Raw genomic sequence first — 14,116 nt, 5'->3', positions numbered from 1 at the left:
GAGCAACACATCAACAATACGTCAGGTTAAACTTAAAAAAATGTTGTTGCATTGGTAAAATATGTTCCTGTTTGGAAACCTCTTGAAACAGAAGCAACGGACGATTAGAGAATTCAGACTGGAGATTTCAGTAGAGTATTACTGGGAGCGTCTCAGACTTATTTCACAAATACAGAGGAGTATCTCCTAAAAGTCCAGGCCATAAACACTGAGCCTAACAGACCAGATGTATGGGATGTGGACATTTGGACAGATGATCACAGGTTGAAATCCCACTGTTGAGCGAGATTCGGCCAAACTCTGGTAGACTTCACTGTGAATAGATTGGATTAAATGAAGTGAAGTGGTTATGAGATTTAGTCATCACGTGTGTAAATTATATCATTGAAAAATTCTGAGATGAGAAAAAATACCTGACATTCACACCTCAGTCACCAACTAACACCATCCGTCCGTCAGTCACACTTGATGAAACAAATGATAGGAGAGAGTGGATACAGGTGACGGCAGTCATTCGTGGGAATGATAAATCCATCCATCCATCTATCTATTTTCTACCGTGTTATCCGGGGCCGGGTCGCGGAGGCAGCAGTCTAAGCTGGGATGCCCAGACTTCCCTCGCCCCAGACACTTCCTGCAGCTCTTCCGGTGGGAACCCAAAGCGTTCCCGGACCATCTGAGAGACATAGTCCCTCCAGCGTGCCCTGGGTCTGCCCCGAGGCCTCCTACCGGAGGGACATGCCTGGAACACCTCCCTGGGGAGGCGTCCGGGGGGCATCCGAAACAGATGCCCGAGCCACCTGGGCTGGCTCCTCTGGATGTGGAGGAGCAGCGGCTCAACTTCGACTCACCCTAGCTCTAAGGGTGCGCCTAGCCACCCTACGGAGGAAACTCATTTCAGCCACTTGTAATCCGGGACCTCGTTCTTTCGGTCATGATCCAAAGCTCATGACCATAGGTGAGGGTAGGAACGAAGATCGACCGGTAAATCGTCGTGGCTCAGCTCCTTCACGGACCGATACAACGACCACTCAACTGCAGACGCTGCACCGAAGGAATGATAAATGCTGAACTTCATTTTGTAAAAATTAAACAGATTACTTCAGTGTGTCTGCACTTCACATTTCATCCCACAACTTCATCAATTTGAGAAAAGTTGAAACTGAAATATTTTTTCATTGTATTTAAAATTTGCTCATTTTTTCCATTTATATTTATTTGAAGCCTCAGGACCGGTTTCCACATTTTTAAGTGAAAACTGAAAACATTTGTTTCCTTCTTGGTCCATTTACCCAACATTGTTGCTCAAGGTCACAGACGATGCAACTTTTGAAAACGCTCAGACGACATCAAAATGGAAATGGGAGAAAGCGCAACTTTTCTAAAATGCTGTTACTGCACATGCACATCGCGCCTGTAGTGAATGGATCTTCTGCACATGTGTGAGTAGATGGAAAATAACTACAATGCCAGCCTCCAGAGTGGCAACATGAAAACCTCTTTCAGTATTCCTGCCATCTGAATGAATATCATTTTCAAAACACTGTGGTCCAAATGGGAAACTTTTCTGAAATGAAAACACAAACTTCTAAAACAACCCATGTTCTGTTGTGCACGTTGTTCATGTGCATTTGTGTGATTCATTCTACTTTATTTAAAGAAAGAAAAGGAGGATCACTTCTAATGTTGATTTTAAGACGAAAATGTTGTATTTGTTAAGTGACTCCAAATAAAGAAAAGAAGAAAAAAAAGAAAACACAAACTTGTTACCGCTTAAAATATTATCATGTAAACACAGGTTTGAAGAAGTCCCTAACAAAATGAAGGAAAAATGACCGAAGTCAAGGTCATGAACTACACTTTCATAGTTTCAAAATGATTGCATGCTTAATATTGTGCAACATTGGTTTGTGATCTATTGATGAAACATGTTCATGAATATGAATCGATATGATCTGCAGCCTTATGTAACATCCATGATTAAACACCTTGATCCTTCTTTTAGCTTTCTTGAGAGGTCTGTTTTCAGAACAGGGACTCTTGGATGTGTGTGCAGTGAGCGCTGGCTGGTGTGGTTTGCCTCCACAGTGGAGCCACTGTAACAGAAAGTAGTGAATCTTTAATGCTGGCCGCCATACAAACATCGGAATCCAGCAGCTTCCTGTGCAGACTGGTCAGACAGCCCATTGCTGAACTTTCTCCACTGCCAGAATGACCTACAATGAGCACCTCGCCGTCGCAGCTACGTCATTTCACAATGAAGAATTTGGCAAAACCTGATGAGGCAGCTTTTCCTTTACATCATTTTAATGGCCTGACAAATGAGTCATTATCTGGAGAAGCAATGGCTGTAGATGGGGGTGAAGGTGGCAAAGCATGATGAATCTTACCCATAGGTCTCATGGAAGATGTTTCATTGATTGCATGTGTATTTACAATCCACTTTGACCCAATAACTTGGAGCTGCCATTCCCCGTTTCCTGTGGGTCTGAAAGACCTTGTGACACCAAAACATTTGTGAAAACATTTCATGGGTAGTTGAAGAAGAAAGAAGAAGAAGTATGAGAGAGTGTTCGCTGGGGCGTTGGATGTCAGACCGTGCAGATTTGAGCCATATCTTGACAATCAACCGAGCAACCACGGCACAGATTGAGACGAACCTGAAGACGAGACGCCAACAAAAGATTGTCAAGGCGAATTAAATGTGTCCATATCAGTTACAGTGGGAGATGACAGAATAAAGACTGTAGATCTGATTTGATATGATAATACGTCTTCCACTCGCCTCGTTCTGATGCCACATTGAGCCTCACAGCCAGAAGGTCCCAGTTCAAATACCGGCAGGTTCCTTTCAGTTTGGAATTTGCGTCTTCTCTCCGTGTGCATGCAGGTTTACTTCAGTATTGCGGTTTCCTTCCACAGTCCAAAAAACCTGCACCGTGACTCCCTGAGCGAGACCCTAAACCCCCAACAGCTCCATGCGAGCGCCGGGGTGTTTGGCTGCTGTGCTTCTCAGAATGGTAAATGTATCAAGATTCCAGTGCACATCTGATGATAGCAATTATGCCTTTCATTATTATTTTTTACGGTGCAAATAATTAAATTAACATGGAATATGGTGTCATGAGCTATTTAAGCCTTGTTTACACAATGATATCAAATGAACAGAAAACTTTTGTTGCGTTTCAGGAGAGCGTTTACACGACAACAGTGCTCCTAGCCCCTGAAAACACAACTTTTTAAAAATGGCTCCCAAGGTGGAACATTTCGAAAATGTTCCATCTCCATGGAAATGGGAGAAAACACAACTTGGAGCATATTGTTCTCTGCTGCAGGGGTGTGGTTTCGTCACAAAAACAAACAACGCCAACTTGTGGCCCAACATGCTAACTTCAGCATTTCTGCTGTTTCCAAGGAAACGGGCATCGTTCAAATGTTGATGTGTAATCTTGAAACCTTTATGAACCAAAAATGATGATGTGTACACATACAGCTCTGAAGCTACTGCGCTTGCAAGCACTGCTATTCGCTAAGCTAAGGAAATAACATTGTCAACGTAGTAACGTTTTGCACTTCCAGAGGGAACTATTGAGGCTGCACTCAGAAAATTTAAATGCAAAAAACAAAGGCCAAAGGCTGAGAGATAAAATCATATTTGGAACCAGGTTTTGCCCTCCCAAGCTGCAGCTGCTTGCTTTCTATACGTGTCTCTACCTGCCCTCTGTGATGCGGCGGCCACACACAGCCTGTTGCCACTGACACTTGCACAAGTAAGATGAGTTCAACCACAGTCGCATTTGAGTAAATTCAATAAAAACTGAACATGGACCGAGTACAGGCAGCCGGAAAAATACTAACACTTTTAAGAAAACAGAATTTTTTTTCAACAAATTCTCAAGAATATGGGACACAACTGAGATACCATTTTGTTACCAAACGAGCCTCAAAGCTGGGGGGAGTTTGTAAAAACACCCAGACTGGCTATAGGCATTTTCTATAGAAACTTCTATTTTATAGAGGTTTTCTGGACATTTCACTGTATTTTGCACCAGAAAGCTTCATTAAAATGACTTCATATCGACATTATAGTAAATTTTCCTTCATAATTGTTTGTTTGTTTTGAAAATACAAACATTTCATCACATCTACTCTGCACTATGACAAAAAAAATATCAAAAACAAAACGGTTTAAAGTAAAAATTTAAACACACAATTTGATTATATTGGGCTGTTTGTCACCCCTGCTTGAGGCCTGAGATCAACCACAATTAGCTCTTTTAATATGAGGCCTTGCACAACAATGATTTTGGGTTAATTGTGTGACTTCACAAGCAGATTTGATTTGCTTAGATTTGAAAATGCATATTTGTATGTGTATGGCTTCATTCAATGCTTGAGAGAGATGGATTTAATCCTCACCCCTTCACTAAATCCCACCCTGACTACACTCCTTCTTGGCTTCAGAAGGATTACGAGCCCCCCTCCACATATTTGACAAAAGTGCTCAGTAATGGTTTGAGGGTCACGACACAGAGTTCAAAGAGTTGATTTGAGATTGTAGTCCAGTGCAGCCAGTGTGGGACCTGCTCGCTATGTTGGGACTGAGGTTAGCACACAAAGAGGACACAGTGGAGACTCAAACAAATAGAAAATAATGGTACCAACAGCCCTGTCCCAGCTCCTGCTGCTATGTTTTATACGAGCAGAGGGAAATACCATGACAAGCAGTGAGTTTTAAGAAGGTGAAACAAGCTGACTGTGTGAAGAACAACCTGACTGCTGAACTGGTTTTGCCTCTTCGCTTTAAATGTGGCAGATAGCAATAAACTCTGCTTATGACTGAGACTGGCCGCCTGCCTTCAGACGTACTGAATCCACTACAGATGGCAAATAAAGGAATTAAGCAGGAGTCATGTCTTCGATTATACCAACAATAATATATTGTGGCTGCCTGATGTAACATCCATCCATCCATCCAACCAACACCTCTCTGCAGTAGTCGGGTAATAGATTAGGTGTAAAAAGTCTCTTTCCAAGTCCAGTTGGGGATTTTCCATCGGATTGAATTTTAAGATTTAACTTGGCAAGAACATTCACCCCTAAACTGTTTCAGGGTAGTTTGTGCTCTGTACTTTGATTTATTGTCTTGGTGAACAATAAATCTTCTCCAAGTCTAAGTTCTTTTGGAGACAAATCAGGTTGTGTTTGTTTTTTTTTTAATATTATATATATATATATTGAGAGCATTTATTTTGTTTCTCATCCTTTAAAAGCCCCTCTTGGCCTGCGACCTTGAAGAATCCCCATTACATGATGCTGCCACCTCCATGCTGAGCGGTGCAGAGAAAAGGTCTATAATCTGATGATCCAAAAGCTCAATTTTGGTCCCAGACCAATGAACTAAAGGTCTTTTGTGCTTTCACTTACAAATAACTTTGTTCCTTCTTTTCTTGGACCCAATTTTAACCAGACATAACTGTGCTGTATATTTCTTTCCTTTATTGTTTTTTTAATCACAGGCAGATCTTTTTTTTTTTTTTTGTCTTCTTTGGTCTTCTGTATAATGCAATGCAATGTTGAAATAATGAAGTGAAAAACAATCTTGTCACCACAATCGGGGGCAGTAGGGCTTGACTGGATAAATGGCATCCGAAGCATTACTTTGGATAAACTTTAATCCAGATTTAATTTGCTCTTTTCTGAATAGTGTTTTTGACTGTGAGGCTCTGACTGGTGCATAGTGGGAGTAACAGCTGTTGCGCAGGTTCTCCATTAGGCACCAGTCGCAGGTGTTGCAGAGTCTCCAACATGTCAGCTGCTGAAGCTTTGAACCTCTTCAGGAGGGGGTTCTTGGTGGTCTCCGTCATTTCTTCTGTTAACTCGCTCACTTTCTGAGGACGGCCCATTTTCACTTCGACCGCATCGCCCACAGTCTCTATTGGCGGATGAAGCTGAACTCCAGAAGATACTTAGTGGCTCAGACTTGTGAGTTCATGTGTCTTCATGTTGTATTTTTCATAGAAACAGTTTAAGCCAATCACTTCCCGTCACAATTTGATTGGTGAAAGATACTTGTGGTGCATTTATTGCATTTCATTCCCTAATGATGAAACAAGGAGGGCATCAATTGATCTGAACAGGATTCAAAGTCAGAATGATCTTAACAGCCGGATACATTATGTTCCATGCGAAGACTTTTCAGCATTTTTATTTGTTTTCGGAAAAGATAAAACAAGCTGGGTCGGTGTCAAGTAAACACATTTACACTTACATTTATGAAACGTACAATAATAAGTCTGTTTGTCTTTTCATATTCCTATCGAACTTTATACAGCACAAAAACTGCTTCCTGATTTAGCTCCTACTTTATCAGTATTATCATCCCGGATTTCACTTTGTGTGAAGGCGTACAACATCTGTCACAGACGTGTTTTACAGACTGCAAATCTGGCGCTGCACACCAGCTCCGAGTGCACAAACTGGAACGTCTTTGACCTTTTTCCCCCCACTGGGACGCTGCCGGTGTGGAGCCGGTTCTGCTTTGATGCCTTTTGAAAACCGGCGTACATTTCAACAGGTTTGAGAAGCAAACATTATGTTGCAGAAATCAGGGTCGTTTCCGTCGGGGATCCACACACCATTTCACTCAGGAGTGCACATGTTGCACATGTTGCATCAACACATCTGATTCCTATTAAACACACACACACACACACACACACACACACACACACACACACACACACACACACACACACACACACACACACACACACACACACACACACACACACACACACACACACACACACACACACACACACACACACACACACACACACACACAAGAATATGCCCCAATTCTGTATTTTTATTGCTGTTTAACAACATTTATAAGATGTTCTTATCTGTAATTGAAAGGTTTTATGTGATTGTAAGACATAAAACCTTACAATTATGAGAATATACTGATTAAAAAAAAAAAAGTATTTAATTTTACGTGAGCAGGTTTGAGTGTTGCATAATACAATTTTCAAGTGTTTTTGTAAGCTTCGGAGGGAGTCAGTCACAATTCTGACCAATTATGTGTTCGACTCTGTGTCCAACTTTGAGAGCAACACTTTTTGGGAGCTGTGCTGCTGTGAGCACTTTGGCACCAGCACCTCTATTTTTTGTTTTATTTTTTTCGGTGGAAAAATGTGGAGCTGGTTCTAACTTAGGGCTTGGCACCGCCACCATGCTGGTTAAAGAAAGCTGTGCGAGGCTGCAGTCGCTGACCTGGATGAACTGACTGACACTGTGATGTCATAGCTCAACCTTTGTGCAGACATGTGGCTCTTCCGTTTCTTGGTTGTGTGGCAAATCAGACTGATTCCTCAATTAGCACTTTGCACCGAAAGAGCTTGAAACGCGTTAGAATTGCCTTTGAAGAAATCCTGTAATGATAAATGCAAGTGATGGCAGGCCGTAGTCACTGCAATGGAGATATTTTCTATGTTGTACAATGGCATGTAAAAGATTTAGTGAAAAGGAGATTTCAGACAAAAGTTTAATCTGTAATAGATCACAGATGAAGCTCAGTTTGGAGAAGCATGCAGCTGTTCTTGGTGCAGAATTGAAGCCAGTGTTGTGGACAATAGTAAAGGAGTGTTTTAAGTATTGTTCTACCCCCGGGGCCTGACGCCTTTATGACCAAAAGAGCCATTTTAGCCACTTTCAACCAAATGCAATTTGTTTGAAAACATGTTTCACTTTTAGAAAGTTGTTTATATAGAATCTTGCAATACATATAAAAACTGTATTTAGTTTGATTTGCAGATTTTTTTGTGTGCGCTTTTACTTCATCTGTTTATCACCATTTACATCCATTTATCACCATTTTAAATGTATATGCTCATTCAGTGGAAGAGGCCTATTGACACAGACACTCATTTTGTCAAATATTTTTGTCGGGTAGATAAAAATCGATGTAGCTCTCCGTGCTTTCATATATTCATCATGATTATGTAGCTTTGTTCACGTATCAAAGTAACAAACTGTCCAACATGTTTCCGTCACACTGGAGGTAAATTTTTTTTAAACGACTACCTTCTGAGACGGTCTAAACAACGATCATTGCCTCAGGCCCGAGCACAAACTGCAGCAATTGGTCCCGTCACGGCATGAGTCAGCGGTCTCCCACAAAGCGCTGAGTCGGCACAGCCATTGTTCCTGTGCTGTGCTGATGTTAGGATCGCAGTTCAAAGCGGTGTGTAATGCGTCTCGGTGTGACTCAAACATTATTGCTGTGTTTGTCCCCTGCAAACTGACAATCATGTGGAATAAGTACCATCCATGGAAATTCTTGACAAATAATCAAGCAGGTTTACCCTCTGTGATGCCGTTGTGTGAAGGTGAAATGCACAAGCATTCAGGTTTTTCCCTTATTTGTATCGTCGCATAAAATGGAGAAATGATAAGTCTTTGACTTAATTGCACCTTAAAATCGGAAGAGTTGCAGCATGTTGGAGGCGTGAGAGGAACATTTGTGGGTGGAGGTTCTTGTGGGTATGACATGATCCCTTGTTGTGGGAAGTCACTTCCTCTCTCTTTGTTGTGACTCTGTCAGAGGTAACCTTACCTCCACGTAGCAACAGCCGAGGCGTCTCTGTCTGCGACAGATGGTTTTGTATCTGGAAAGCCCTCACCCGCACCCCACCCCCCGACCTTTCTTCAACAAAGAATCCAAAGCAGGGTAGTTCTTAGTAAATTAGATGCATGCATGAGTGTTGGTGTTGTAGCATTGTGCCACATAAGTTTTCATATTGAATGGGCCAAAGCTACTTTATTCGTTCATCATCATACAGTCTGAGGCCCTATTTACATGACTTTTCAAGTGAAAACGTATGGTATTTGTGTTTTCGTTTCATGCTTTCACAATGTTTTGAAAAAGGTGTTGTGAGGTGCTGTAAACATTAACAATGGGAGTACATGGAGACCGAGGGACTACTTACTAGTTTGTATGAAAAGCATACAAACAGTGCAAATTTTTCAATGTGCTAATTTTGTTGTTCGAATTTGGTTTTTTTGACATTACAATGGCCAAACAAACTTTTTCTTTCTATTTTTTTAAATCATTCATCGAACTGAGAAATGAAAGCTATCATTCTATAATTGCTCCAGTTCACCTATTCACTGACCAAGTAAAAAATGGACACGTTATGCGGATGTCGACAAAGAATTATTTAAGTATCACCTGACATCCACTGGCCTGTGATGTTTGCGTTTCTATATCGGCTGCAATAGATATTAGATTCTGTTGGCAGGCCACAGCAGTTTGAATTGGTTAACCTTCACCAAACCTTGACGTGGAAAACGACTGATCAAACAACTTTCAATTTTGCATGTTGTCCTTTGGTTTAGGCCAGTTGGGAAACATTCCAGCTATTTAAAGTTGCAACACAAAAACGACCATCTCCAGGAAAATGGTTGGCTTCTTCAGGGCTTTAAGAACTTGATGACAGTCCAAAATCCCTCAAACATCAACAATACAATGTCTTGGATCATGTTTTTGCTGTCTATTAGGTTCAGTAATAAGTCTTTTGTCTGAGTAAGAGTAATGAAACAAAGCAAAAGCAGATGTTTTGAATTAATGTTGACAGATCCTTCACAGTTGACGTCCAATTTTGTTTTTGACCCCAATGACATGCAGGTCCATCTTCAGCTTGGTAAAGAGAAGCTTTTAGTTTTTCAGATTTTCCATGCATTTTATTATTAACTAAACACTAATATACAAGCCAGACACAACAATCTGCTACATTTGCTACATCCAATCTGTCAGGAGAGATTGACTCAAAGCAGGAGGATCAAGAGTGTGATGCAAGGCCTTTACGTAGTACATATGCAACAATGCATGGATTATTCTGGCTGTTTGGTTTCCAATGCAGTGGGGGCCCCCTTGGAACCTGGTCTGTAGTTTGTGTCTTGGGTATGTCCATTACAGGGAGCCTTCACTCTTGTGCTGTATTGTCACAGGCCTATCAGTGCTCCTCCGGAGAACAAAACATCTATCAGTCACATTTGTACACTCCAGGAAACAAGTTAAACACACACCAGATGGGCCAAACAATACAGAGCTCATTCCAACCAAGAACTTGGCTTTGCACAAGTGGCCGCTGAGTTCGGCAAGAAAGCCGTCCCACACTGGAGCCCCCCTGGTAAATACATGCCGGAATGTTAAAACTGCTTAACACTCTTAACAAGCCGACTTAACGTCAACGATAATAATGATGAGGAGGAAGAGGATGAAGGAGATAGTGGCACTGGAGGTTCTGCCGATTGTTGGAATTTATTGAAGACCGAGTCGGTTAATGTGATGATTACTGAGGGATTAAATTGTCTCAAATGATGCATAAATGCAGTTTTTAATGAAATAGAAAAAGCAAAACCATTAATTTGTGTGGCCTATAACCAATAATGAACCAGTAAACGGGTAATTGTGGCTCCATTTTTAAATATCTCGCATGGTGTGAGCCTTGCTATCATTTGGAGAGGTGAGAAGCAATAATTGGTTGTAACTTCTTAGAACGTCGGTGTTTAACAACACAGTGGAAGATTTCATCACTGTGGTTAACTTTTGTATCGTCTCCATTCCACAGACCATAGGTACTGCTGTTGTATAACATATATTGGCTTTTTTGACTTTGCTGTTTCGTACTCTTAATAAACGTACACACAAATTGATAGTTCTATTGAATAGGGTTAGTTGTAATTTGTAAGTTGTTGTAATAGTGAGAGGATAGCTCGCCTTCACTTCCTGTCTCAGTTCAGCCATGCAGATTTCCCATTCCACCATAAAACCCTCATAATATGATTGAGATCTTGTGACTGTGGCGTCCACTGAACCCATCATCATGTTCACTTTGAGATGGTTTGATCTTTGTGAGCTGGTGTGTTCCCCTGTTGGAAGACTCCATCAGATGGTGGTACACGCCACCTCGCCACTCCCCCAGCCCCTGCTGCTCTGCAACAGTACTTTACTTGACTTTCACATTACACTGAAATGGACCCGCCGCCCCTGATGTGATTTAAAGGTTGTCTGCCTGGCTGATCATCTGCACCAATGGCAGAGAAGGAGCCGACAGGAAGGCACGGCGAGGACACTGCTGTTGTTGGAGTCCACAGCTCATGCCAACTTTGGCCTCTTAATCACAGTCGTCGCACCATTGGCCCAATAATACACAGCCACATGCCATGTCTTGGACTCAAAGCCCTCTGGAGCTGTACAAACATTTCATACGTGAATAATATTCTCCATTTGTGTTGAACCTCAGAAAAGAGAAACACAGACATTAGCCACATGGAACAGGTCTCGTTTTGAGTCGGTTACACCCCCTCGTTCCGTTTCAGTTCCAAATCTCTCAGCCATGTGGCTGTATTTTGAAATGATCAGAAGTGGAGGCAGAGGAGACCAGATTCCTCATCCAGTTGCTGTGTTTGATTCAAAACCAGACTTGCAGCTAAAGCGCCAAGCCAGAGAAGGCAGAAACAGGTCTGTAGTGCCAACCTCTTTCTGGAGAGCACACCGAAACTTCAGGCTTTTTACCTTGTGATGATCTGACTGTAGGCCTGTAGTCCAGTTCTGCATGTGTCCAGTTTCAGGTCATATGTGCTGATCTATTGATGCCTTAATGAATAACTGAGAAGTGGTGGAAGAAAACTTAGTAGAGGGGGAATCTAAAGGCGAGAAGTTTCGATGTTACATGAGTCAAGCCAATTGTCACTTATCACTACTACTTCATAATGAGTCGGGTGAGTTGAGTTTGTGGCAGTCAGACTCTTTCACTTTAAAATCCTATTTCTGAGGCCTTCTTTCTTTTTCCCAGTGACTCTTGTTATGCACTAATACACCTCATACCAATAGTTCTGTCGTGCCAGGTGGGCATGATTTCCAAATCAACAAACTCATCAAAAAATTATTTGTGGAGTTTTAGAAATGTGTTTGCTTCAAAAACGACGACGTTGTGACCTCGGTCTTCCTGTCTGTTTGCTGCAGGGAAGAAGAAGGAGAAGAGGTCAAAAGTTAGCGAGGAGGGTCGTGGGAAGAGGAACGCCATCCGCCTGCATGGAACGTACACGGTGGAGACGGTGGTGGTGGCCGACTCGGACATGGTGCAGTACCACGGTGCCGAGGCGGCGCAGAGGTTCCTGCTGACCGTCATGAACATGGTAGGAATGTCACAAACCCTCACATTCTTCTCACTTGCTTCTCAAGAGTTTTTTTGGGTTGTTTTTTGTTTGATAAAAGATGACATTCATGTTCCAGGAGCATTAAGAGAGCTGAGAACAATCGACTTTATCTTCATGTCATCACTGTTGTCGGAAAATCAGCTCCAAAGATGTCTGAATGATATGAAATTACAACACGGTGAAGACCGTTATGTTCCACTAAATTAAATCTGCAGTCTTTCTCTGTCCAAAACAAATGGTTGTGGCAACGTTAACTGAGGAACACATTGTTCAACTTCTACACATTTGCTAAGGAAATGAACATACACCGAGGATGTGCGTTCACAAGCTGTTTACACTTTGTATATTGTATTTGGCCAGGAAAGACGTCTCCTGGCCCACATTTCATTCAGACCAATATTGTACAAGACCGTTTATAATCTCTTGGCGAGCTCAGAAAGGGCTCAAGGGCTCAAATGTAAGAAGTTCAAATAAGACGTTTTCCATCTGTCAATCCCTAACCAGGCTTTAATTATTCGCACCTAAGCTTCAATCTCTGATTCACATTTTGGGGATTTAAAAGTATGATAAATTACGGCTGTGGTGCGCATTTCTTCATCCATCCATCCATCCATCCATTTTCTGCCGCTTTTCTTCATATGTATATATAATTGTATTTTTTCATTTGCCTTAATTGGAAAAATGCTCAGTTACATCCATTGTTCATGCTGCTGTCTTGAGGATGTTGTGACATAAGAGTGATAACAGTTGATATAAGATGCTCTATAATCTGGATGTTTGAAGAGAAAGATGCTCTATAATCTAAATGGAAGCTCCTCTTGAGAGAAACTGATGTAATGAATAAAGATACGGAAACAGTGCTTTTCCTCCATGACACAGTTAAAATATTAAAGTTGTCATCGAGCTAAGCCAGCAGTTGTTTTCATTTTCCACAAAGGTACTGAGTCCAGAAACCTCAGTGCATTTAACCAAATTCATAAATTCAAAGTAGAATTCGATTATTAAACTGTTACAACCACAAGTAGCATGGTTACATCAATGAGTTGCTTTCTAATGCAGGCTTCACAACAGTCTCCAGGTTTCAAACTCAAGCATCTGCTTCACATACAAACTGATTCGACATGATTGGATGTGCTGTGAACAGCCAGAAGCAGTTCTGGGGGCATGTTGACATCCAGACATGCAACTCCAGGCTTTGGTAAAAGCGATGAACAGTTCGGGAAAGTAGCCATTGTGGAAGGATGCAGAAGTAGAGGTGATCATAGTTGTATTTTCCCTCAAACTGACAGATGAATATTTGTTTGCTGCACCAGAAACAAGATTATTTTGCACTATGAAGGACACCGTCTCTGCTGTCTGTGGTTCTTTGTTGGATTTTCAAGCTTGGTGATTTACACTCTTTGTGAAGAAAACCAATAAAGGGCTTTTCTGTGTGTCTTAACATACTATTTTAATAATTTCTCTCACATGATTCTTATTTGACGTGTTCTGCCCCATACAGGTCTACAACATGTTCCACCACCAGAGTCTCGGCGTGAGGATCAACATTCGAGTGACGAAGCTCGTGCTGCTGCACAGCCGCCCCGTAAGTCTGACTTTTCACCTCCCCTGACCCCTTCACCTCCTGTCAGCCCTAAAAGCTGAGTATCAGCTGATTTTGGTCCCACCCAGTGCGAGAAGAAGGTCATGGACCTCTGCAGGGAGAGCGACTCTGGACTGGACTGCCAAAACGAACACTCCCTCCTCACATCAAAGACTCATTTGTGTTCAATAACATCCAGAAGTATTTTCCTTGTCTTTATTTCATCCATGTGAAGAGTTTTATCTGATGTAATGCAAAGAATTTCCGCAAATCTACTTTGTGAAAGTACTTTAGGCCTCAGGAATG

At 41.8% G+C, this 14,116-nt stretch overlaps 1 protein-coding gene across 2 annotated transcripts in view; it reads left to right on the top strand.

The window, feature by feature from the left end:
- Positions 1-14,116, top strand: part of adamts17 (ADAM metallopeptidase with thrombospondin type 1 motif, 17) — a 107,464-nt gene that overhangs the window by 19,451 nt on the left and 73,897 nt on the right. For both annotated transcript variants that reach the window (XM_080496351.1, XM_080496350.1), the window contains exons 4-5: positions 12,035-12,207; positions 13,730-13,813. In XM_080496351.1, coding sequence (XP_080352477.1) covers positions 12,035-12,207; positions 13,730-13,813 — 257 coding nt within the window. The remainder of the gene's footprint in view (positions 1-12,034; positions 12,208-13,729; positions 13,814-14,116) is intronic.

Source organism: Blennius ocellaris (assembly GCF_963422515.1).
Source record: "Blennius ocellaris genome assembly, chromosome: 1".
Taxonomy (NCBI): domain Eukaryota; kingdom Metazoa; phylum Chordata; class Actinopteri; order Blenniiformes; family Blenniidae; genus Blennius; species Blennius ocellaris.
This window is presented reverse-complemented; position numbering and strand designations above follow the sequence as displayed.